The sequence below is a fragment of the Uloborus diversus genome, chromosome 5, assembly GCF_026930045.1.
Source record: "Uloborus diversus isolate 005 chromosome 5, Udiv.v.3.1, whole genome shotgun sequence".
Taxonomy (NCBI): Eukaryota; Metazoa; Arthropoda; class Arachnida; order Araneae; family Uloboridae; genus Uloborus; species Uloborus diversus.
Window position 1 is genome coordinate 82,756,768 of NC_072735.1, and position 25,769 is coordinate 82,782,536.

The 25,769-nt window shown below is 32.7% G+C and overlaps 1 protein-coding gene across 1 annotated transcript in view; it reads right to left on the minus strand.

Annotated features, from left to right (window-relative positions):
- LOC129222486 (transcription factor AP-2-epsilon-like) overlaps positions 1–22,916 on the minus strand; it is an 85,136-nt gene extending 62,220 nt beyond the window's left edge. Inside the window, exons 1-2 of the mRNA XM_054857000.1 lie at positions 22,755–22,916; positions 2,465–2,816 (exon numbers count right to left, since the gene is read on the minus strand). Coding sequence (XP_054712975.1) covers positions 2,465–2,816; positions 22,755–22,916 — 514 coding nt within the window. The remainder of the gene's footprint in view (positions 1–2,464; positions 2,817–22,754) is intronic.
- Positions 22,917–25,769: the final 2,853 nt, after the last annotated feature.

A 25,769-nucleotide genomic window follows, 5' to 3' on the forward strand; every position in this document is an offset into this window, starting at 1 on the left:
TAATTTTAATGAATGGATACGATATACCGATTGATAAAATATGACCATGTAGGGCACATTGCATACATACCTACGTCAACATCTACAGAGAGAGGACATTAGGCACCATTAAACAAAAATGCAATATCGTCTCCAATTTTGCTGAATTGTCAGACAAAATTTTACGAATAAGGAAAATATTTGAAAGGTCACAGTGTTCTCCCATCAGGGAACTCCTGCTGCAGTTGTGAGCTGTTTTTGAAGAAAGTTGAAGACCAAGATATCATGTTCATGACCTTCAAAGGTCTACATAACTTTCGATTCTAATAGAACTAGATTAAGGTAGAATACTATTGAAATTTTATTTTGTAGTTCTTATGAGGTTCAAAAATATTCCGTTTCTCTAATGCAATGTTCCTGTAACAGAAATTTATCTTCTACACTCCAGTGGTAACGTAAGATCAAAATTGTAATATTTAAGCTAATGAAATAAGATTGAAAATGTTAATACTTCGAGAATATGATGATTCTAAATTATGTAATTATTTTACAGAAGGAACAATGAAAATTTACAGTTCAGTGTTGCACATGCGTAACAACAGTACTAATCAAAAAAAAAAAAAAAATCTAATTTCCAAACTTTAATTATGTAAATTAGAAATTTTCGCTAAAGCCCATAATAGGTCATAAATCACATATGATCCTCCAAAAACTTCAAATCTGAATCATTTAAAAAGAAATCATTTTCTAACTCAGAAATCATTTTGAAAGAAAAATCCTACGAAAAATTCAATTATACGCTAAATTTGTGCAAAATGCACACAAAAGTGAACTGTCTATCAAAGTCTAATCGAAGAATAAGATAGGAAGAATAATGCGTTTAGTTGGTTCTCTTTACCTCAGAGTACTGTATTTTTGAGGTAAAAGGAAAGATCTAATTTGCACATCGAAAATTGAGAAAGTTAAATACATAACTAATTCTTTTTGTTACAGCTTTCACATGAGAAATAAAATTTATTGTAACCAGTAACTTCACGTCTGTAAATCTGCAGCAGAGAAAAAATGCAAAGTCACTGAACTTTAGTGAACAACTTTGCAGTGTCATTGATAACACTTACCGAGTTATATTCAAAAACGCGTAACTCTCTGAATGTTCTCTCTAAGTTGACTAATCTTCACTTGCAAATAGCTCAGTTTCAAAAATAATCCGAAGTATGGAAACACATTTTGTTTCAATTTGCCCTACTACAAAATATGAATCTGCTGTTACGTCATATCAGAATTCCGAGAGTCATGGCAACATGGTATACTACTAAAATTATTGACCAAAAGATGAATCTGCTGTTAGGTCTTACTAGGTTGCAGAGAGTCATGGTACACCACAAAGGATGAATCTACTGTTATTTCTTATCAGGATGTAGGATGCATTTTGCTAGGATGCAGCGGGTGAACTAACGCTATTCTACGAAAGATGAATCTGCTGTTACATTTTACTAAGGCCCAATGGATCATGGTATGCTACTAACAGTATTCTACTAAAGATGAATTCACTAAGATGAATGATGATGTAAGATAAATGGAAAATTTGTTTCCATTTACCCTACTACCATATATGAATCTGCTGTTATGTCTTACTAGGAGGCAGGGAGTTTAGTATGCTACTAATGGTATGTCACAAAAGACGAATCGATTGTTATGTCTTACCAAGATGCAAGGGTCACGATATACTACTAACGGTGTACTAAAAAGGATGAATCTGTTGCAATGTCTTATCCTGATTTACAGGCCGTCAAATACGATTTCTGTACTAACGGCGTACTACAAAAGATAACTCTGCTGTTATATTTTACTATGATATAGCAGATCATGGTGTACTACTAATGGTATGCTGCAAAAGATGAAAATCTGCTGTTACATCTTACTAGGAGGCATGGACTTAGGCGAGCTACTGACGGTACACCACAAAAGATCAATCTATTGTTAAGTCTTACCAGGATGAAAAGGTCATGGTATACTACTAACAGTGTACTGCAAAAGCTGAATCTGCTGCTATGTTGTATCAGGATTAAGAAGCCATCATATACTTTTTCTAACGGTGTACCATAAAAGATAAATGTGATGTTATATTTTACCAGGATATAGCAGATCACGGTGTTCTAGTCCTTGTATTCTACAAAAGATGAGAATCTGATGTTACATCTTACTAGGATGCATGGACTTATGGCAAGCTACTGAAGGTATACCACAACAGATGAATCTATTGTTTAGTCTTTGCAGGATGAAAGGGTCATGGTATTCTACTAACGGTGTACTGCAAAGGCTGAATCTGCTGTTACACTTTACTAGGATATAGCAGGTCATGGTTTACTGCTAATGGTATTCTACAAAAGATTAGCATCTGCTGTTACATCTTACTTGGTTGTTGAGACTTATATTAAGCTACTAACGGTATACCACAAAAGATGAATCTGATGTTATGTCTTACCTGGATGCAGGGGGTCATCGTCTGCTCTCCTACCATGAACATTGTGTGCTGAGGTTCGCTGCGGAGGCCCCGCGGCTGGATGCAACTGGTGGTACTGGTGTTGAGGACCAGCAGCTAAGCTGTTTAAATGTCCATAAGGGTCAGCTGCTGCTGCCGCGTGGTGGTGGAAGTCGAGCTGCTGCTGCGGTAGGTTGTAGGGTGGTGGGAAATAGGGTGGCTGGAAGTCAGCTGAGGTGGGCGTGTGCGTGAGGCGAGGCGTACTGCTGAAGGTACTGGCCGTTGACCCCACCGGATTGGTGATGCTCGTGATGGGGCCCAGGGCCCCGTGACCGCTTACCAGGTCTCTCCTCTCCTGCAAGAAGCAATTTTTTCGAAATTAATTTTTGACTTGAAGCTTTTAAAAAATCATTTATGCGTTTCAGTAGTTTATAAATACGATTTATTCATAAAACTGCATTTCATCAGCTTTGATCTTAATAATAAATTAGTATTATAATAATTAGGTAAGTTTTATTGTTTGAAATCATTGATAAGGATTGATGATTAAAGTTGTGAAGGGAATAGAAAAAGAAGTAAGGAAAGTAAGTATGGTTGAAGCAAAGTATTCTTTTTGTCTTGAAGAGTAATTATTTGCAAATGATAAATTTATATTTGCGTGATAAGTTACAGCCATGATAACAATGTTGAAATTGAACAAACAGCAATAATAATTGCAGATACCTATTTTGGAGTTGCTAGGAAATAGTCATTAAATTATTTTTGTTAAGCAAAATTTAAAAAAAAAGTAAAGTAGGAAAAGCTATCACCTAGCTTGTTAAATGTCTTCTTATCTTCAAGTGGATGTTTTTTTGTCCTTTTGTCTATACATTACGTTTTCATGCTTTGAAAACAAGGTTTTATCTTACTTCGAAACACTGCAATGTTTTGTGGTTTTTGTGTAGTTTTGATGTTGTTATTATGTTTGTAATAATTATTCATTGTAAGAGAAAATCACCATTGAAAGCAAAGCGTTTATATTTGTGAAGAAAACGATAAAAGTAGACCAATTTTATCACAGCACAAAATTGCAAAAAATTGTATAGCCGTATGTTTTGGCTGGGGTGATATAGAACCTTATTAGCAATGTGAACAATAATTTCAACTTTCGAAAAACAAACATTCATTTGATAAAAGTTTCTTATATACCTCCTCCATTAACTTTTTATCGAATATTTTTGAAATTGTGTGTCATAAAAATGGCGTAACAATAAAGATTCGAAAAATGCTTTTGCAAGCAAAGGGAACTTAAAAACTGATTCCTGAAACTGATAACTGATTAACTGAACACGAAATTCTTAGGTTTTTAGAAAATTGATACGAAATAAAACGAAAGGTACATGATAGCAAACTAAAGAGATTTTTTAACGATAAAAAAAAGAACAACAGTAAGTGAGAAACAATGAAAAGAAATCAAATAAATGGAACATTTTAACATTAGTCACAGAAATGTCAGTCTCTACTATTTGGAAAATGTTTCATCAATGTTTCAAATTTAATAAAATAAATAAATAATAAAACTGAGAAATAATTAAATTAATTTAATTAAAAGCATAAGCATGGAGTAAGGATTAATAAATAAAATTACTTTTTTATAAATATCCAAATAAAAAAAAAGAAACATGTTCCTGGTGTACAGCAGCCTTTATTTATCTATTTCACATCGTTCTGAAAAATAAATTCAATCATAATATGAGCTTAAGCGCAATACTTAAATTTTGAGTAAAAGAAATGATCCTATAAAAGACACGCTTTAAAACCTTTCCATTCTTTTCTATCATTAAGGACGGCAAAATCTTTACTTTTCCCCCCATTCAACCGATACTGACACGGCTCATAAAATCATCGCAATTAGGTACGCGGCGTACCTTCTAATCACAGTTCCTGATGCACCCTTTTTTTCCCATTTTCTTTCAATTTCGTATTCAATCCGACTCGCTTTAAACAGTCGCTTTTACAAATTTCGGACATACAACGAGACATCGTCAACGATTATCGCGCTTCCCCAAGCGAGGCCATGAAAACTCCGAGCACGAAGTTGAGTTTTTCGAAAAGCGCGCGCGTGCCGGCCGGTGAGAAAAAGTTTTCTTTTTCATCTTTTTCTGGGATCATCTCTTAGCAGCGTTATTTGTTTTTCATCAGACGATGAGGTGCAACGAACCTCCACGCTCGGGTGGACAAAAATTTTGTGAATTTCACGGAATGGTGACGTTGTTATTATTATTTTTCTTATTTGAAAACGCGTCTGTCTTCCTGTTTTGGGGACATCCTGATGAATAAAGAGTAAAATATTTGCTTGAATTTTAACCCTTAAATGCCTGTAAAGTAAGAAATAACAACATCAAAACGCGCAAATTGCAGATAACTGCAGACACGTGTTTCGGCGTTGCAAGGAACGCCTTTTTCAATGCAAAAGAAATGAGCTTATGGATGAAAAGAGATCCGACAAAAGCTTTTGTGCTTTTTGACGTTGTTATTTCTTAATTTACTTTTCAGCACAAAAGTATTCATTTACCTTAAATGTCCGGTTCTTGAAAATATTTTGAAACATGTTCTTTGGATTTTTTATTCTTTGTTCAAATCATGGGGAAGATGTTTAGAGAAATCATAGTTTAGTTTAAGTATGGTTAATTATAGTTACGAGTAAAAATATAATAATTGCTCGAAACCTTTTATACCTGATGTTTTTAAAGAACCTTTTTAAAACACATTATTTGGCTTTTTATTATTTGTCAAGCCTTAGGAAATATATGTATATTAATAACCGTAGCTTAATTTAAATATGGTTTGAGTTAAAAAAAATAATTACTAACATTGGAGCTTTAACTGATACACATTATTTGGTTTTTTTATTGTGTTTCAAGCCGTAGGAAATATGTATATAAAAAACCTTAGCTTAATTTAAATATGGCTTGAGTATATATATATATATATATATATATATATATATATATATATATATATATATATATATATATATATATATATATATATATATATATATATATATAAGAAATAATTTACGATAAAATATTCAAAGATACTGATAAATATTCTGAATGTCTTCTACTGTTTAAGAAATAAAATTTTATTTGTAGTGGAACAACAAGTAATTGGTATTATTCAAGCTTACAAAATAATGTCTATGTAGAAAAAATAACTTTTATTTTCAATCGGAATTCAGATGCTGTTTAGAAGTTTATTAGTTCAATGACATCTTCAAGGTGCATTTTACTGGTTATTGGCAACAACAGAGCTTCCATTTGTTCACATACTTCTTTAGAAGGTTGAATTGTTTATATTTTGAAATGGCAACACGAATAATGTTCTTAAATTGAATCATAGACTAATAATAAGAGTAGAACGAGCTTTCCCAGACTTGCTGATGAAAAAATTGGTTCATGGATACATCACGTGACTGGTGGGAGGCTTTGGTGAAAACTTTGGCGGCATGGTTGCTAGATGGCAACATTATCTATAGTTTGGCACTCGACATGTATTTTAAGACGTAATGTGTTTTCATTATAATTTTTTCCCAGGTGCAGAGATTGAACTGTTTTTCTTTTAGTTATGCATTATTTTGACATTAGTAATTAGTTTTTGATCACAGTTTTCAGTAACTTTTATTTCTAGGAACTGCTACGTCAGCGTTGGCGGGAACGTAATGGCGTAAACGTTTTGCGTTAACGCAAAAATGTACTAATCGGTATCTTAAAATTGAAATTGTAGGTAAAAATTTTACCGTTTGCCGATTCTTTTTGGGCACTTGCATCTTTAATTGCGTAGAGAGTTATTGAAATTGACTAAATAAAATGCAAAATACTATCTAAACGAAAAACTCACTATATTAACAAAATATTTACAACTTAGAATAACAAATTTTCAAATCGGACTCCATAAAATATCATTCTTCTGTGTTCCATCAATTCTATTTATTTTATTTTTCGCAGGCGTTGATTGTCTGCTACGATCAACGCCCGCTGTTGCTAGGATATCCACCAGTCACATGGTTTGGTTTACGAGCAGCAAAAGGGTTGCTCGGTCTATACTTATTATTAGTCTATGAATTGAATAAATAAACATTGTAAAAATGCCTTGATGCGTAAGCAGTAAAACTTCATTCGTCATTAAATAACAAGAATCTGGCTCTTTCAAAAGTACAAATTAAGCAAAATAATGCGAATGTTGAAAAAAAAAAATCTGTTTTTATTATCTGTTAGAATTTATCTGTTGTTTACAAGCTTAAAAATGATACAACATCTCCAACCTGTATTTTGTTGGTTACTGGCAACAATAAAGCTACGATTTTCTTATTTTAGAAGATTATACTTGGATATTGCTAAATGGCAAAACTTGACTTTTAAGGGTTATGTACATTGTACTTTAATTGAATAAATAAATAAATAAATAACTTCACTGAGAAATTTCAGCACAATATTTTATAAAAAGTAAAATAAAAATTAATAGAGTGCTTAAACAACAAACAACTACTATTAAAAGCTAATTAAGATTTAATTACTGTTAGAATCTTAATGTATGTAATATTGTCAGTAAGTTACCACCCTGTAGCCAGGGCTAAGGCAGAAACACATGAAATACACCGCCAGCTCACTCATTCCAGCCAAGGACTGCAGTTTCGTGCTTGGTGCTAATAAGCACGAAGCTGCAGTCCTCGGCTGGAATGACTGAGCTGGCGGTTGTAGTATTGCTTAAACATGTTGTAAAAGGTGAATTCCAGGAAAAAGGGGACATGACACTTGAATTTTAAAAATTAATATTCGGTCACTTGCCATATACCATTCTCTTCAGAAATAAATGAATTTCTTGAATCTTAACCTGTTTTTTTCCCAACAGTTTGATGACTTTCAGAAAATCAAGTGCAAAACCAAGCTTTTCTTTGTGTTTTTACAGAGCAGAAAATCTCTTTTTCGTTACTTACTGTAATTTCAAAAAACTTGTTATCAGCATATAATATTTAGGTTAACTTTTTTCTTTTGAATGTCTAGTTTAACTTTTAGGTAAGTAATTAAAAATTTCTTTTTTTTTTCAACCATGAAATAGGTTTATTACTGAGGTTACAGTTTGATGTTCTTCCGTCACCAAAATACTACATCTCAGTTAGTTTACCAAGAAACTATTGGGTATAGAAACTAATGTTTTTTTTAATGCAAAGCAAAATTGTGTTCCTTGTCAAGGAGGCTCAGTTGAGAATTTTAATATAGATTAAATTTACATGGTTTTTAATAGTAGCGGAAGGACAAAAAAATACGGTAACAGAAGGACATTTATCTATAAGCTGATACTGGGTAAAATTTTATAATGCTAGTGGAAAACAAACTATTGTTTAAAGTTAGTAGTCGCATTTAAAAAATGTATTAGTAATATTTGTATAAAAATTATGGGTGCTTTCATCTAAAAAATAAACTTTTATTTATTTTTTTTAAAAAAATGTTTTGTGATTTTAATTATTCTACTGTATGTGATAAAAATCATGAAAACTACACTTAAAAGTTCCTAAGCATGTGAAAATAATTTTGGTATGACATGTTTGTTATATGACACGCCAATTTAAGCAGAAACAATTGCTTACAAACTTGATATTTATATTGGAACAATACAATATTGAAACTGCGTTCCGATTTGTTAACACAAGTCACAGGAAAGGACTGTTGAGAGCATTAGTTCAACCGTTAAATATACTGCCAAGAGATCAGTGAATTCAAAGATCAAATTTCAAAAAGATGGATATAATATATTCTCATCCTGACACACAAAATATGCACTATTTGAGCCCTGTAACAAGTTATGTTATTGAATAACGTTAGTATTTCAACAAATCGAAGGAGTTTTCACTTCAGACTGACAGTTAACAGACTAACAGAAAAAAAATAATATTAAAAAGAAGATATAGCTGAACCCAAAGCATTAAATGATGAGAATATGTGAAAGGATTCATAACATGTGGACAAGTTTTGTTAGTTGAATGGAAAGGAAAGACATTAACAAAGGGCAATGTTGGACAGGTACTTCATATAGAAGATGAAGGAGTAAAAATATCCTGTTTGAGAATGCATAATAATGTGGAATCTTTGTGTTCCCTGACAAAGAAGTTAAATGTTCCATGGATTCTGATACTATTTTTGAGTATTTCAAGAATTCAGAACTGTAACAGATGGCTCAGGTATTATATGTCATTGTTTCAGACTGCTGTATTAGCTGAATGTTCATAAGTTGAAATTTACCAAGTTAAATTGTTTTCGATTTCTTGTCCTTTCGTTACTGTGCTTCCGTTACCCTTAACAAATGCATAATTTATATGCTTAAAATAATTATTTTTTAAAACTAGAGGTGAAATTGTAATGATTGAACACTCCCGTATGTGCTCTAATTTTTATAGAATTTTTCCTTTCATAGTTTGGCTAAACTTTTGGCGAGAACATGATTGCGTGAAAATCATGTCGCAAAAATGTCCTTCCGTTACCGCTTTTTAAATTTCATTAAAAAAAAGGTTACTTGCGAAAAATTCCTGATTTGGCTTTTTTAGCAACTTACTATGATGTGTATAAAAGTCTATGCATCAGTTTTAAAAATATATATTTTGATATGCTCACAGATAGAAAAAAGTCGATTTTTTTTGTTCAAACTGTCCTTCTATTACCGCTGGAATTCACCAAAACTAATGTAATTTAATTAAACTCTAGAAAAAGGTCTAAATAGAGTAGAAACCCTTTGAAAAATGTTTCGAAATTGATTCTGGCAGTAAGAATTGCAGAAAAATGATCTAAATATAGTTGGTGTTTCACAAATTGGAAAAGAAAAAAAAAAGCTTCATTCATTTTACTTACTCTTAAAAAATAAACTATTGGCGACTTTAAACCATTCAATCCTTTCTTAAACAGGTGTAAGGGTTAATATATGTTCCAGCATATTAACCTCCCGTATTTAGAGAGGACGTCGTGCAAGTTGTGGTGGAGATACAGTGATGGAAATGGTATCGACAAATATCAGTATATGTGGCAGTAGTGCCGTGTGTCAAGGGGAAAAAAAAAAAGGGTTTTCTGTTCGAAAAGCTAAAGTAAATTAAGAACCAAAAAAACAAATTGCTGCACTATTCGCTTACAATAATAAATACTAGCACTGAAATGATCGCAATGCTTCGTATAAATGGCTCAAGTTAAGCTTCAATAGAGTTGGAAGAAAGGAAAAGTTCTCCCAATTTTATTTGGAATGAATTTTTAACAAATGATACGAAGTTTTCTCTGAAGAACTAAACGATTAACTGAAAAAATATTTTGCTCTCCCGTTTTGTTAAAAATAATTTAATTTTGATAATTTAATATTATTTTACTTCCATAACTATGCAACATTTTGATGATAAATAATATTTCTCTAACCTTTACCAATTAATATGCATCGAAAAGAAACATTGCTATGGTAGGTCTCTTCATTTACATATTACACAATCTTATCTTGTTGTTATACCACCGAATAAACTATTCATTCGAATCGGAACAATGGGTGCTTTAACGGTTAACACTTTAAGAACTTTAACCTTCAAAAGCAAAACGGTTGGGAAAAATCTCTTCTCGCTATCAAAAAGAATATTTGGACAGGTGCAAAACGTTTAGCGCTATTTAGGAAGCGCATATCTTGTCATTATCTTCTTGTAAACTCTTAATATATGTTCAACTTCTGTTTGTAGTCCCTTTGTACACAAAGGTTTCTCTTTCTCCCTCTCTCTCTCTCTTTGGTTTAAATGCATAGACTTTTTTGTTTTGTTTTTAGAAAAAAATCATACGGTTTTTCTCTAAGAACGTGGCGTGTTAATTGCAGTCATTAAAGGAAATTTCTTTATTTTTAATTTTCACTCTCATATTTTAATTATGTTCTTGCTACCATCATCCTAAAATGAAGCAGAACTAAAAATTAGCATATGCTTTGTTTAAAATTATAAAATTGTATTTAAATTACAAGAAAAGTACCTTTATAAAGTTTTAAAAGTTATATTTTTGATGTATTTCATAAAATAAAATGTCCTCTTGGATTTGCTACATCTAGTGCGCTAAATATTTCATTCCTTTTTCATGTGAATAATAAATATCATCCATATTGACAGGCTATTTCCAATGTTTTACTGCTTCAATCTCGACAGTTACTAAATACTCCTAGTTTTCAATTTCAATGCATCTAACTTCTCGTGATGCAATTGTTGGTCATATTTCTCAAGAACCCGTTCTTCAGTTGCAATCATCAATTTTGTAACATGTTCTGCTGAAAGTGATTCCCTCTTTTACTGAAAAAAAAAAAAAACGAGCTGATGTGTGCATCATATGACTTCCTTTTACTCCAATTTAATGTCATTTTCTCATTATTGGCAGTTTTAATGTGATTCAATATTTTACTCTCTAAATATCACGAACAGTGGCCAAATTGAAACCAGATAAAAAAAAATAAATTTAAAAAAATAAATTTAAAAAAAATCGCCAAATTTGTCGCCACGTTAGCGACAAAACTTGGCGACCAAAAGACTGGCGATACATTGCCAAGTGTCCGCCGAATTATAACACCACTTGAGTTTACATCGAAATTAACAATGATTTCCCCCCAAAAAGGGGCAAAAGACCCCCTTTGGAGCATCCGAATGCAACCAAAAAGGAAGGTGCAAAACTAGACCCCATTAGGAGTCGGCGTACCAAATTTCAACTTTCTAGGAGATTCCGTTCTTGAGTTATGCGACATAAATACGCACATACGCACGTACGCACATACGTACATACGTACAGACAGACGTCAAGAGAAAACTCGTTGTTTTTTTCTCGGGAATCGTCAAAATGGTTATTTCGCGTGTCTATACGTTCTTTGGCACTTATCCACGTGTTGTCGAGTCGAAAAAAAAGAAAAATCAACATTCATTTAGGGGCAAGCAAAATGGAAATTAAGGTCGATTTTTGAGTGAAATTTTTTTCGTGAATACAATACTTCCTTTTTTGTAAAAGGAAGTAAAAAGGTTGTTGCTAAACACCTGCTACAGTTTCTGAATTTAAAAAAAAGTATTACTTAAATATAACTCTTTATAATATGACTGCAAGTCAAAAGTTGATAGCTCTGAAATTTGCATGAAGCTGTGATATTTAGAAATATTTCTGTATCGATGATGTAGAACTTTTATTCAAATGTATAACATGAAGAACTAGGAGTATCTGTTTGTCAAATTTCATGCTGATTTTTTTTTCTTTTAAGCTTTTACTTTGTTTTACTGTAAAACAGTGTGCCAAGGGGGCAACAGTGGGCCACGGTTGCCATGGCGATTATTTTGTTCTGTAGTGGCCTCTTTTTCGAACTTACGAGCTCCCCCCCCCCCAAAAAAAAACACCAGGTAGTGTAACCATTTAGGTAGTTAAAGACGCTTTATCAGAGATTGCCATTGTTTTTGGATACCTTAGATAACTTAGTCGTTCTTAGTGCGGGAGTCGACTCACTCGTGGAAGAGTCAAAAGTCTCCTTTAGGAAGACCACTTATGCTGTTTTCCAAGATCTGGTAAGTTCAGATTTGCTTTAATAATTTTTCAGTTATGAATTAAGCCGCTTGTTGACTTAAAATGTTTCACAGTTTTCACAAGCTCTCCACATTTATGGAAAATGGGAAGGTTGGGGTACAACAATGGGCCACCCATTTTTCACGGTTTTTAGTAACTTGGAGCTTTATTTTATTCTCCGTAGGGATGTTTTCGTCATATTTTGTGTTATTTATTGTAAATAATGCCAAAAAAAAAAAAAAAAAAAAAAGCCGGAGGAAAGCGTGGGGGTCGCCTATCACTCCTACTCATAGGAGTTTTTGAAGAAGGTACTGACTGAAATCCGGACCAAATACAAATTGAGATAATCTTTAAAAATTATTTATTTTGATGAGATTAAAAAAAAAAGAAATGTGATTTAGCATTTCAGTTTAAAATTTTTTTTTTTTTGGTCTCGTTTAAAATTCGTCAGACGCACGTATTTTCTGAAATCTAAGTATAAGTACCTAGCCTTTAGTTGGTGAGATTTTTCTAATTTTCAAATGTTTTATGTCAAAACCTAGGCAGATAATAAAGAACATTACCTACATTTACCATGTTGAACTTTATTGATCACTCGAGACAACAAGTGATTATTAAGTCTAATTTTTTTTTTTTTTAAAGGTAAATAATGGACTAAAAAATTCTTTATACAGTTTCACACAGAGGACAACGTGTAGACTCAGACAACGATAGGCCAGATCAATTTTTCAATGTGTTTACTAGATTAAGATGAGGTGGCCCATAGTTGTACCCCGTAGGGGTAGAACTATGGGCCCACGGGGAAAAAATTCCCCTTCCTCTTCTTTCCAACTTAGATTTTTTTAAACATTCCATTCGAAAGACAAGATGTATAGCTACCATTGCTAAAGTCCTCAAGTTTCTAAATCAAAGATGTACTACATGGAATTTTTATTGGAAACATCGAAACGTGGCCCTAGTTGGACCATTGTACGGTACTTCTTCTAATTTTCATGTTTTCCTTTATTTCTTAATTTATCTCGTTTCCTTTTTTGCCTTTCTACATCAGTCAACGCCTTTTGTTCAATTTGTTTGAAGTTTATTCACGAAAAGAGAAATGTGACTGATGTTAAATATTTTAAATTAGTTTTAAATAATTAAGTTCAACTATTTCTAAATATTTAAGGGATTAATATTAAAGATAACATCATAAATGAGGAGAATACTACTTTTTATAATCTTGGATTTGTTTTTGTTTAAGCAATGCAAACTTTATACAATTTTGTGACTGATGTAACATTAGAGTATGAGGCTTAATTTAAAAACAATTGTTACAAGACAATCATAACAGTTTCTTTGTTGGTCTAATTTCTTCCTATGATTCTTATCTTTCCTATGATATACTTCCTACTAAATTTCAATAAAAACTGAAATTGTAGACATAACACTGAATTTCCTAAGTGAAAAAAAAAAAAGATTAACTTTTAGAACCGCTTATACAACGACACATGGACACTAATTAGTGTGGTCAAAATTAGCCTATAAAACTTACAAAAAATGTGTTAATAACTTTTTCTCCGTAGTTTTATAAAAATAGTCTTTTTTACCTCATATGAAAGAAAGAAAATATTAATAAAATAAAGTTCTTTTTTTACTGTGATGTCCATACTTTCATGAGCATGCCTTTATACTAAAGATGAGAAAACTTGTGTAGTTATGGTGAAATTACCCAAGACTAGGGCTGCAAAGTCGGATGGAAAAGTTTCCGGCTCCGACTTCGACTCCTCTTAAAGTAAAATCTGTCTGACTGCGCAAGAATAGGCAGAGTTTCAGACTTTGAAGGAAAATGACCGACTCCGACTCTTGGAATTTTAAACCTTCGACTCCCGACTCTTTTACCCCAAATTCAGTCCGATTTAGACTCCACCACCACGACTCCGCAGCCCTGCGCAAGACTTCCTTGTGCATAACAGTAAAACAGGTTATATGTAATTGTGATTCGTATTCATGGTTCATAAAAAAAAGTCTAATTATTTCAACCTAAGCGTTAGGGAGGAGTTTTTGAGGTTGTTTCCTGCAGTTATCTTTTAATTGATTGAAATTGCATTGGTGTCGAAGTTTATACTGGTTTTTGAAAGATCGGCATTTAAAAAGTTCGGAAAAGTGTAGAAGGTAAAGTCAGGTTGGAACAGATCCTGTAATTTTTGTGAGAGAGCAGTGCTACAGTTAGAGGAAGGGAGAGGGAGGTTCCTCGAAATATTTGGCTTGTTATTATAAAAAAAATATGCAAATTTAAACTAAATTGGTTTCAAACCACCTTTACTAGAAATAAATAAATCTGTAAATAAATAAATGTCTGCTTTTTTAATTAAAGCTGGTTAAGTAATCTAAGTTGGCTTTTTTCGCCAAATTTGTCAGCTATTATGTCTACCCAATAAAAGTCATGTGAAATATTTCCCCCCAACTACAGCACGAGAGATAGTGCTTAGCTTCACCCGCATTCATTAGGAAAAAAAGCTTTTTTATTTATACACATTTGAAATAAACTTATAAATAATATTTCTTATTTATATATTTATCAAATTTCAATGCATCTGAATATTAAAACATATAACGAAAAATGTTTATGCATATTGGTTACTTCCTCCTAAAGGAAAGAAAGAGCAGTTGACTTTCAGGCCTCTATTTCTCTTAAAAGTCAAGCTCTGACTCATAATCTGTTGATCTTATATCATTTGTGTTTTAAACTTTTGTCCAAATATTTATTTCTTTTCACATTATTACCTTCAAGAACAAAAAAATTACCAAGGGAAAGAAAAAAAAAACCCTCACATTTCCTCGTCTGTTAAAGCTCTGAACTATCAGTGAAGGAGAAACATGTTTACGAAATTAAGCAAAGCAAAAAACTTGAAAATGAAGTGTTCGTGGCACGCAAACCTCTTCACTCGGAATTGTGGATAGAGCGTTTAGAAAGGTGTCCGTTGTACAAAACGACACCGGATGTGCGTTCCTTTTAATTTTCACTCTCCGTTCGATTTATGCACGTGGCGCTTCCGCACAATTCCAGCGCTTCGTGAGTTGGTAGCCAAATTTTATCGTTTTGCAACGGCGTGGGAAAAATTCCGGCCACCAGTGGATTGCCTTGAACCCCTTTAAATCTTGTTTTTTTTTACAACGGTCGTTCTTACTTCCGACCTCTTATATTTCGAGAATTAACCCTTTAGTTAGTTTTTTTTTCAATACTCTTATCTTGAAAACTATATTATGCGCAGCACATTGATTTAGGAAACGTCTAGAAAGGATTAAATCATTTAATAAAATGTAAAAAAGCAGTTAACGAAAAAAAAAAGCTTGAGGTCAAAATGACACCTTAAGCATGTTCATTTGGAAAAGCGACGTTCTTGCAATCATTCTGGAACCTCTTGCCAGAAATCCCTTCCACTTTTGTCGATATGTAAACTTTTCCACTTGGCATTCTTTAATCTCAACAATCTCATCTACAACTGTGCAGTTTTAGATATGATCTTATTTATTAAGAGAAAATCTCATGGAAATGATTCCGATGACATTCCTATCGCATTATATGACATTGTACAGAAAACCTTACATAGCTAAAGATATTTTTCTCAATTAAAAAAGCCGATATTTGTTCTCAACGGTATTATTTTAATAAAAATGCTTTAAAGCGTGAATTGGCTAAGAAGTGCCCCCCCCCCCTAAGAGCAAAGACGTACCACCCTAAATATCGTAAAGACTCTTCCCCCCTGAAAAGAGCCCCTCCCAGAAGAGAAAAATACCCCTCAAAACAGCCCCTCTATAAATTTCAATGGCACAGTCTGCACCATCACCCCTGATTATCAGAAGAAGTTTTAAATTTCATCTGTTTTAACAACAGTTTATAATGAAATGTGTTCGTTCAAAAATTATTAATTGTAATGTATTTTATAATGTCAAAATTGCTGAATGAAGCAGTGCTTTAGTTTTAGTTTTACAAGATTGATTGACATAAGTGGGAGCAGATCTAAAATAAGAATGTCTATGCTCATTTAATTTTCTGAATTTTTTTTACACTCTCTATTACATGCTTTACATCAGATGTAGAACACTTGTTTTTATCAGTTTAATTGGTATTAGAACTAATTTTGATTAAAACTTCAGATCTCTTGTAAAAAATTCGAATGCTTTTAATTTCCATTTTAGCCACAAAATAGTCTAAAATATTTGACACAAAACGACCTGCCAATCGTCCACCCCACTGCGTTAAAAGATCACTCTATCCACGAATTTTTAATTTTACTATTTCTCAATAAACCTTCAGAAGATTTTCTTTATTTTTTTAAAAAAACGAATGATTCTAATCTTCATTTCAGTCACCGTTGTCTAAAAATTTTTACCCAATAGTCAACTGCCTGTTGTCCACCACTGCCTTTAAAGATCCCTCTAGCCATGAAATAATAACGTAGTCATCTCTTCCTGATAAATATTTATATTTCATTACAGAGTCATACTTTCCGATACTTTGCAAAACTCCCATTTTGGCGAGATCGATGTATTCAAAACAAGTTTTATCGAATCTGCCAGGGGATACATCCAGTCAGCAGTTACGAGGGACGTGTAACTTTTAATTGTTTCGGCTGGCAAGCGATCCTTCTTTTATCAAAGAGACCCTCAGAAGTGCAAAGAAGTTTTCGATGCTCTCAGCTACGGCACAAGACAAAGAAGCAAAAACCCGATGCATAAACATTATCTCAGCAAATCAAATAGTTTCCCCGTCTCTTGTGGAAGCTGCACATCAAAAAGTCGCTTCAGCGACTTTGATGCGCACGCGCTCAATGGAGCGGAGATAAAAACCCCACCAGGAGATATAATCAGGTGGAGGAGGCTTTCCATAAAGCCTCAAAAGTTTCCAAAATGCCGAGTTCAAAACTATTAAGGTGACGCGCGGAATGTAAAAATAATAAAATGCATTATTTCCTCTTTGGCAAGTCTCCCTCTTGCCTAAGCCCGCGCTAATAATATTTGGAATGGCACGCTGAAGTGGTTTGGGGGGATATTTCTGCATCAGCTGCAGGATTAGAAAGATTGCTGAATGGGTTAATAGAGGTTTCGATCATTCGATCAATAAACAAATGTCATCCACTGTCTTCTCAATGCTAATGTTTCTTAAAATTTGCGATATGTTTGTGCATTAGACTCTGTCGTTTATCAAATTACAACGGATTCTAGCCAGAGGTTCTACTGCTTCACAATGATCGCTAAGTAGTGTCAGCAATTTGAGATTATTGGAGGAAATGCGATTAAAGTAAATGACACAATAAAGATATAACCTTAAATAAATGTTTGAAATAAAAAAATAAAAATGATTTAAGATTTATTCCGTTTCGCTGTTGCAGAAAATTTTTCGCAAATTAACTGAGCTTAAATAAAATTAAACAAATTTGAAAAGAAAATTTATGAACGATTTTTTTTTTTTAATTTTACTTATCTCTTACAGAAAGTTTTTTGAAAATTAACTGAGATTCTGAATGAAATTTAGTATTATAAAGAGAAAATGTAAAAAAGATTTTATATATGTAAATAATTGTTTTAAGTGTTAGAGAAAACATTCCGAAAAATTATTGGAGTTTTGAATAAAATTAACTAATTGTAAAAATAAAATCTTAAATTGATTTAACATGTATTTTGTTTAGCTCTTGCAGAAAAATATTCGTTAAAAAAATAATAAAATAAAATAAAATCAACAAAGGTGATTTGTTTATTTTTTGTAAATATGACGTGCAGGCAATTTTTTTACAGTTTTTTTTTTAAACATTTGGTTCGAGTGAAATTTTTGAGGAAAATATTTCGATTTATAAACTAAATATAGTAGTATCTTATATATTTTGTTCAAATTAGATAATTCTCACAAATACCTTCAAAAGAGAATACATGTCTTCCAATACATTAAAAAAATGTATTGCAATTTTCTGCTTGAATCATCAGGTTTTAGGAACTGTACTTAACTTAATGAAACCAAAGCACAAAATTGCTAAGCTCGTATCATTGTTCGTACCGTCGGACAGTTAATTATCGGAATCATCTCAACTCTAGATTTCGTAAATCTTAAAAGTTTAGTAAATCATATCTGGTACTTTGTCTATTATCTATTAAAGATACATGTTGAAAAAAAAAAAAAAAAAAAAAAAACTAAAATGTTGATATCTTACGTCCTTAGAGCAGACATATAATAACGTGACATTCTGTCACGGGACAATCAAACAAAATGTTCCCAGAGCAATGTATTATTACAACAGAAATGAATATATTAATATTCTTATAAAAATAAAGAAAACATACGACGTCAAGTCGGGAGATGCATTCTATTAATCTAGTTTTAGGCAAAAAATATTGAGTATACAAGGAGAACGTCACAATTAATTCTGGGGATCTGAAAGTTCTGTTGTCTGTCACTAAGCTGTTTATAATGACTAGAGGAGATTAAACAAATTTTTCCTCTTCTTCAGCCTGATGTTCAAATTGTGGAAGTGGACTGGTGACGCAATCTCCAGATGTTTAAGTCAGTTATCGTCTTTCAGCATTAGGGATCATGATGACCACCTACAAGTTGGCCCTGTCAAAATGCTTCCATGTTTGAAACCCAAAAATCACGTGCTTTTAAAATTCCTCCTACAGTGCGATACTGCGGTTACTACACATTCTCTTTACTTCATTGTTCACCTTCAAGGATTCTTTAATCGGTCGGGCAAATTCCATCATACGACGCTCACTGGATCAGAAGCTTTTACACAAACTTCGTGACATTTTCGTTAATTAGACGAAAAGTTCACTCAGTTTGACGAAAAGTTTAATCGAGGCATTTTTCAACAGCCGTCTCGTCAAATACAGCGTAAGTTTCGTGAGATTTGAGGTTACATTTCTGAGTACAGTTACGTAAGTAACTATGTATATGCATACGTATCAGTTGAGAAACCTTAACACGGTCACTTTTTGACCGTCAAAAAACTTCTTGAGTGCATTTCATTTTTCAACCGCTATGTTATGCAAATATATGTGCAATTTTTACATTTTCAGATATATAATATATGAAATCATTTCTAATTTTTTTATTAATTAAATCGCTTAGCATTAAGTATTTGATAACTCTTTCAAAGTTCCTTCAGTTTTTTGAATTAAATTTCAGCGTTTCAATATGTTCTCCTACCAGCAGTTATACCCCCCCCCCCCTCAAGGAAAAAAATTAAACGAAAAAATAAGTAAATAAATAAAATAAATAAATCAATAAAATACGTATCAATTCAGACAACGTTAGCGATTTCAGTTTGTAAAATACAATCAGCCCATTATACACAACCAGCTTTTTTTGAGCTTTTATCCTAATTTTATAGCGAAAAACTATTGAGGCGAAGGTTTGCAGGCACGTACTTAAACAAATTGAAAAGCATGTACCAAGGTTATTTTAATGAATTTGCAATAAAATGCACTTAAAAATTTGAATTGCTAGCATTAGTTACCGTGGAAACTAAGTTAATAAATTGTAACTAACCGAAATTATACATTAAAATACTTCATGTTATCTCTTGACGTATTTAAAACTTGCCATCTAGTATGCAAATTTTCAGTTCCGGATCGATAAATTCAATTGCTTTTTTGAGCAAAATATCTGGAAATGGCATCTTCAATGCAAGTCAAATTTTCAAATATTTTTCTCATAGAAAGTATTTTAGCTATCAGAAGAAAGGAAAATCAGGTGGTGCAATGTGGTGAGAATATTTCCACTATTATCAGCAGAAAAGGAGTGATCCTGAAATATGATAATGCAGGATCACATTGCTTGGCTGCTTCACCCACCGTACTCATCTGACATTGCACCATCTGATTTCCTTTCATTCCGTTCTCTACGTGACAAAAAGTCTTGAAAATGTTTCCGCTGTCCAGAGATTTTGCTCAAAAACCGATTAATTTAATTTCAAATAAAATTTTTGAAAATGTTTTTTTTTTTTTTTTTTTTTTTGAAATAATAATAAAAAAAAACTTTGATTACTTTCCGTTCCCCCTAATTTATTGTTACTTCAAAATATTTTCCGTCATTCGTACGTTTTATGGATTGGTACTTTTTATCAAAACCATTTATTAATCTTTAAACTTAGCTAATATTCTCATTTAGTCCCCAAGTTGTTTACATATCAGTCGTAATTTATTAAGTTATTATTTTACTTGCAGTAACATTTGAAGGAATAATAAATATTATTAGGAATAAGAAATTGTTATTAAATATAAAATAAACAACTAATTAAAAGCATCGTGCTGTTGAATAAATGTTTTAAAACAAACTGATTTCAATAAGTTCATTCGGTTATTTGTGTACTCAAACTTGTTTAAACAAGATTAACAAGCAAGCAAAATACTAAAGTGAAAAGGAAAAAGTTCATTTTAAAAAATCCAAGAATTAAAAAATGTATTTGCTGGAAACATTTAAAAGTTTAATATATATAACATTTTCGCTAAAAAAAACGTGCAATTAAGGTATTTATTCTTTTGCGGATGCATTTATGCAAATACCAGAGATATTTTATAGCAGAGATTCTCAACCCCTTTCGATTTGTAGACCATGAAAAATTTGGAAAACATTTTGCGAACCGGTGAAATTCCCCCCCCCCACTTAAAAAAAAGAAAAATAAAATAAAAATAAATAAATAAAAAAAAAATAGTAATCGAGAACTGTTGCATAAGTTATTTGCAATACTTTAGTTATGATTCATTAACAATAATATAAACTGCAAAGGTAAACAATATAAGTAAATAAAACTTTGAAAATAATCACAGAAAGTTGTGAAAAGAAATCACAAAATTAAATAAAAAACTATCTCATAACATATTATTGTTTTTTGAATAAGAAAAACGTTTAAATGGTAGCAGGTAAAAATTTCATAAAACCGGTTAGCGGAGTAGAGGCGCTCCATCGGACTTGTGGTTGAGAATTCCAACTTGAAAACATTTTAAAGCAGTAGTAGTTGATCAGTTTTCGTATGTTGAAAAAATAAACAAAATAGCACACTTTGAAACTTCAATGTGGAAAGGCTACATTACGTTCAAAATAAAAATTATTTAGATTAAAAAATAACAATGTTTAATGCACAGAATTGCAGACTACTGCAGTACGTATTTCGGGGTTACAAAAAGCCCCATTTTCAGGGCAAAACAAGTGAGCTCATGGATTCTTAAGCTTATATGTTTATCAAAGTACTTAAAGACATCTTTGTCCAATCCTTAAAGACATCCTTGTCAAACCCATTTTCATCCATAAGGTCACTTTTTTTGCATTGAAAAAGGGGTTCCTTGTAGCCCCGAAACACGTATATGCAATTTTATGCAGTCAAACATTGTTATTTCTTATTTTATTTTCAAGCACTGATTTTGTGTTTGAAAAAAAAAAAAAAAAAAAGCGACCGGTTAAAAATTGAAAATATAACTTTTTTTTTAAATCATTAAACAACGAAGAACTGTTACATAAAATAACTAATAATATTTTAAATACTATACAATATTTTCTTTAATGTATGATATGCTTTCAGCATGCTCAATCCATAAAACGTACGAATTATTATTTTTTAAATTCAAGAAAACTTTTTTATAAAATTGATATTCGAATTATGATACATTGCTAATATTCAAATACATGACAAATAAAAGGGAATAAAGGGAAATTTTATGCGTAAAAATGTCTCATTTGTACAAATGGATTGAGAAAGTAATATTTAAATGCTAAGATAAGTAAGTAATTATTACACATAAGTAAATAAACCTTTGAGAGAAAACGAAGAAAATTTAGAAAAAATATCAAATTAACATAAAGTGTCGTATTATTATTATTTTTTTTTTGAACCTAGACTTAAAAAAAAAAAAAAAAAAAAAAAAAAGACATAGGTTAAAAGTTCCTGAGACTTTTCAAATTAATTCACGGCCCGATCATTCCCATCCTTTCGAGTTCTTACAAGGGGGGAGGGGGAGAGGACGATGGGTATGTAAAATAGTACATATTCAATGTAAATTATACCGAAAACAGCAGAAATCACGCCCATTTACATGCAAATATATTAAAATATATTAATATCAAAAAGTCCAGGGAGAAAAATCCCTCCGCCCCCGCTCAAATGACTGGCGGGGGACCGGTGCTTGTCCACGGGACCAGTGGTTGAAAACCCATGGCTTAAAGCACCCTCCTAGTACCTTTACTGTTAAGAACAACTGATATTTTTAATCATTAATTAACAAAATATAAAAAAGTTTATTTTATATTATAAACACTCATTTAAAAATGTAACTGTCTGCCGATATCAGTATTTAATTGCTCACACAAAATACATAGTTGAGTAACTGACATTGTACAAAGCAAGCGGAATCAAATACGGGTGAAATAGGATTTTTGGGATAAAGTTAAAAAATAGAGACTAAGCACTCATAAGAAAACTATTTAGTTTTTTAAAGATATAACAATAGAGAAATGAGTAAAATAAGGTACTCGTAATAAAGTATGCTTGCATTTCAAAACTAGCGAGGAATTATTTGAAATTTTTAAATCTAAACCATTATTACTCAGAATTAGAAATGGCAATAAATGTAAACAAGAACCCATCTTAGTTAACATATGAAATTAACATTCAAAAAAAGAAATATGACCTGGTTTTAAAGAGGCATTGCGCGTATCAGACTGAATCGCAAAAATGAATTCTGATAAATACCTCTGAATCATAAGGTAAAGAGAACTGACTCCTTGAGATTCCTGTTTTCGGGGCGATAGCTTGTGTGGGCGAGAAGGGACTCATCCCTTCTCCTTCTGTCGGGAGCCCTTTCGCCCCCTTCCTTAGTAGTTCAGGGGGGTGCTGCAACTGGGCCATCAACATTTCCCAAGATTCCCGGGGGGGATCCACCCCCACGTCGGGCACGATCTGCACCTCTGCCAACGTGGTAGCAGATTTTTTCAGAAGGACAGCATAAGAGGAGATAAATCTAGTATGAGTTTTCTGTCACAGTTCTGAATGGTTTTTCCAACTAACATTAATGTTCACCAGGACTTGGAGTTCAAGTCTTTTAGTGTGCACTAGATTATAAGTATGACAAAATGCGCGAGGCACTTCTGAATCTGAAGCTTTTAAGTGTTAGTTTCCTGTTGAAACTTACTATAATTTATATCAGTTTAAATGCTCAACCAAATATTGCAGATCCAGGCAAATTTTCTAATTATATAAAGAGAACGGTCAATATTTTTTGATGGTTGGCAACAAAATTTTGTCCTGATAGCATATTCGAATTTATCATTGTCTTTCTTAAAGAAATAAAGTTTCCAGAGAACCAATTGCTTCTTTTCATTTGTGATGTACTTTTACCTTTTCAGACACTTTCAGTAAACCATGTTTCAGATTTTTAAAAAAATAATTTTATTTTCGGTCCTGGTTTCTTCTAGTATGTGTTTTCCTTTGTTGTACAAAAAATCACGATGCCTCCAGTACATCAGAACAAATTCAAAACAAAACAACTCCGTCAGCAACTGTTTCTGGGACGTCCTTGTCCCAATTTCGGTCAATGGGTGAAAGTTTTTCCGGGGATGCCGATTCCAGTGACAGAAAGATGCCCGAGAGGTAGGAGCCGAAGAGAGCCGACTAGCCCCGAGCTGATCTTCGGACACGGGCTTCGGGGCGAAGAGACATCCGAAACAATTGACGCGTGCTTCGGGCGCAGGCGAAAAAAATCAACAAGAGCCGAAGTGAAAAGAGATCTCCTCTTCTTGTTCCGAGAGCTGGAGGGATGCGGCTGCCTTCGGGGCCACTGCCTGAATAGAGTTTTTAGGACGAAAACGCGTCGTGCAAGGCTGAACCGCCACATCGTCCAATACCTTCTCTCCTTCCCTCCGAGGGGGGTGGAGCACCGGGGGAAAGGCCGCAAACGAACGCTCCATCTTCTCGTTTGCTACCTGCCGTCGCCGTCAAAGGTGCTCTCGCGTCGAGCGAGGCCGGGGGGACTACTTCTTTGTTTTGCTTTTACCTGTGGTCCACTTTGTCGGTGGGGAGCGTTTTTAGAAAGTGAGGGGCTAGATTTTAAGAGATAGAAGCCTTTTTCAAAAACCTATCACGCATTTTAAACAGTGCCAAGGCTTGAGTGGGCCCCATGATCTTAGGTTCTCAGTCCAGATTTTGTGTTCTAGGGATTTTTTAAAAAATTTCCTAGGTTTTGCGTTTTATTGATGAGACAGATGCGTTTATTAAATATTTTCACGAATGAACATAATATTTTCGCTAGAAGATAATATTCTGACTGCGAAATCCAGAATATAGATTTCTTTCATGCACATCATGCTGTGACGGTGAAAATAAAGTGCTTTAGGAAGTAGGAGATGAAAAGGAAAGGAACATATTCCCTGCTCTTGACATAGATGTAACTTTTCTCTGCAGTAAACATTTCTTGCATCTGTCTTGTACTGTCTGTATAGTTGCGTCAAGGCATTGATAAAACATTTTTTTTTTCTCTAGCAGCAGACGATTTTCACACCTTTTTTTTTTTTTTTCTTTTTTTAAATGTTCCAAAGAAATATCTATTGAGGGATCAAATTTAAAATTCATTCTCTCTCATTAAAAAAAAAATTATGACTGCTGATTGACCGACTGCAATCGTAGCAGTTACAAAAGTGGGAAATTTTAAGTAATTTAATAATAATTTAATTAAATTTTATCATTCTTAATTTAAATTTAGAAAGTTTTGGATTTTTTTAATTTCAAGAACTCTTTTATACAAACTTTTTGACATCGACTATATCCGTACCAAATTTGGCGACGATTCGATGTAAACTGGATTTATTTGCTGAATATACACTACAAAGTACACACAAGCAAATCTACATGCATTTATTTTTATTCACACAGATCAGTGGAGCCAAACCTATTTTTGACATGAGGACAACACCTCTCATTAAGATGAATCTTTCAGGCCAGAACACATGTAAGTATTCAAGTATATTTAAATTTTTTCTAGATAACGTGGGAAAACACGAAAAAGAAAAGAAGATTTCTTTCTAAGAATTGCTGTTAATACTACTATATGCAACATGCATATTTTACTAACAAGTTGTTACCATCTGTTTTGTAGAAACTGATTTCTGACTATTTGGTTCCAAATTTGGTACACTCATTCTTAATTTCGAACGAAGATAATCGTTTTGTTTTAGAATGCTCCATAACATAGTTTTTGATTCGTAGCATTGAACACAACAACGGGCCTCATGAATCTGCTTCATGGGCCCTATATGGGCCGTGGATCGGCAGCACTGACATATTTTGAACCAGGATCTTGATTCATTTCAAATAGTCTTCAGAAATACTGTTTCTCAGTTTTGGATAACAATACAATACTTTAAGAGATTTCCTCTTCTACTTTAGGTCAACAGAAACATTAAAGCTATAAAATACGAGTGGGGAAGTTTAAAGTAGAGAAATAAACGCACAAAGCTGCCCTCAAGCCTAGATTTAGGCATGGAGCACAGGTTCAGAGAACAAAAAGTCGGTGGATACCAAATCTGGAGCAAAAGTTAAAAAAAAAAAAAAAGAAAGGAAAAGAAAAAAGGAGCAATTTTGCGCCACATTATTGTAAGATGTAAATATTAACTCTAAAATAACGACATCTTCTTAAAAATAGAATTTCTTCTACACATTCCAAAGGCACTCCAGGCCTGACTCTGTATTCACACTATTATTACATTTAAGTAC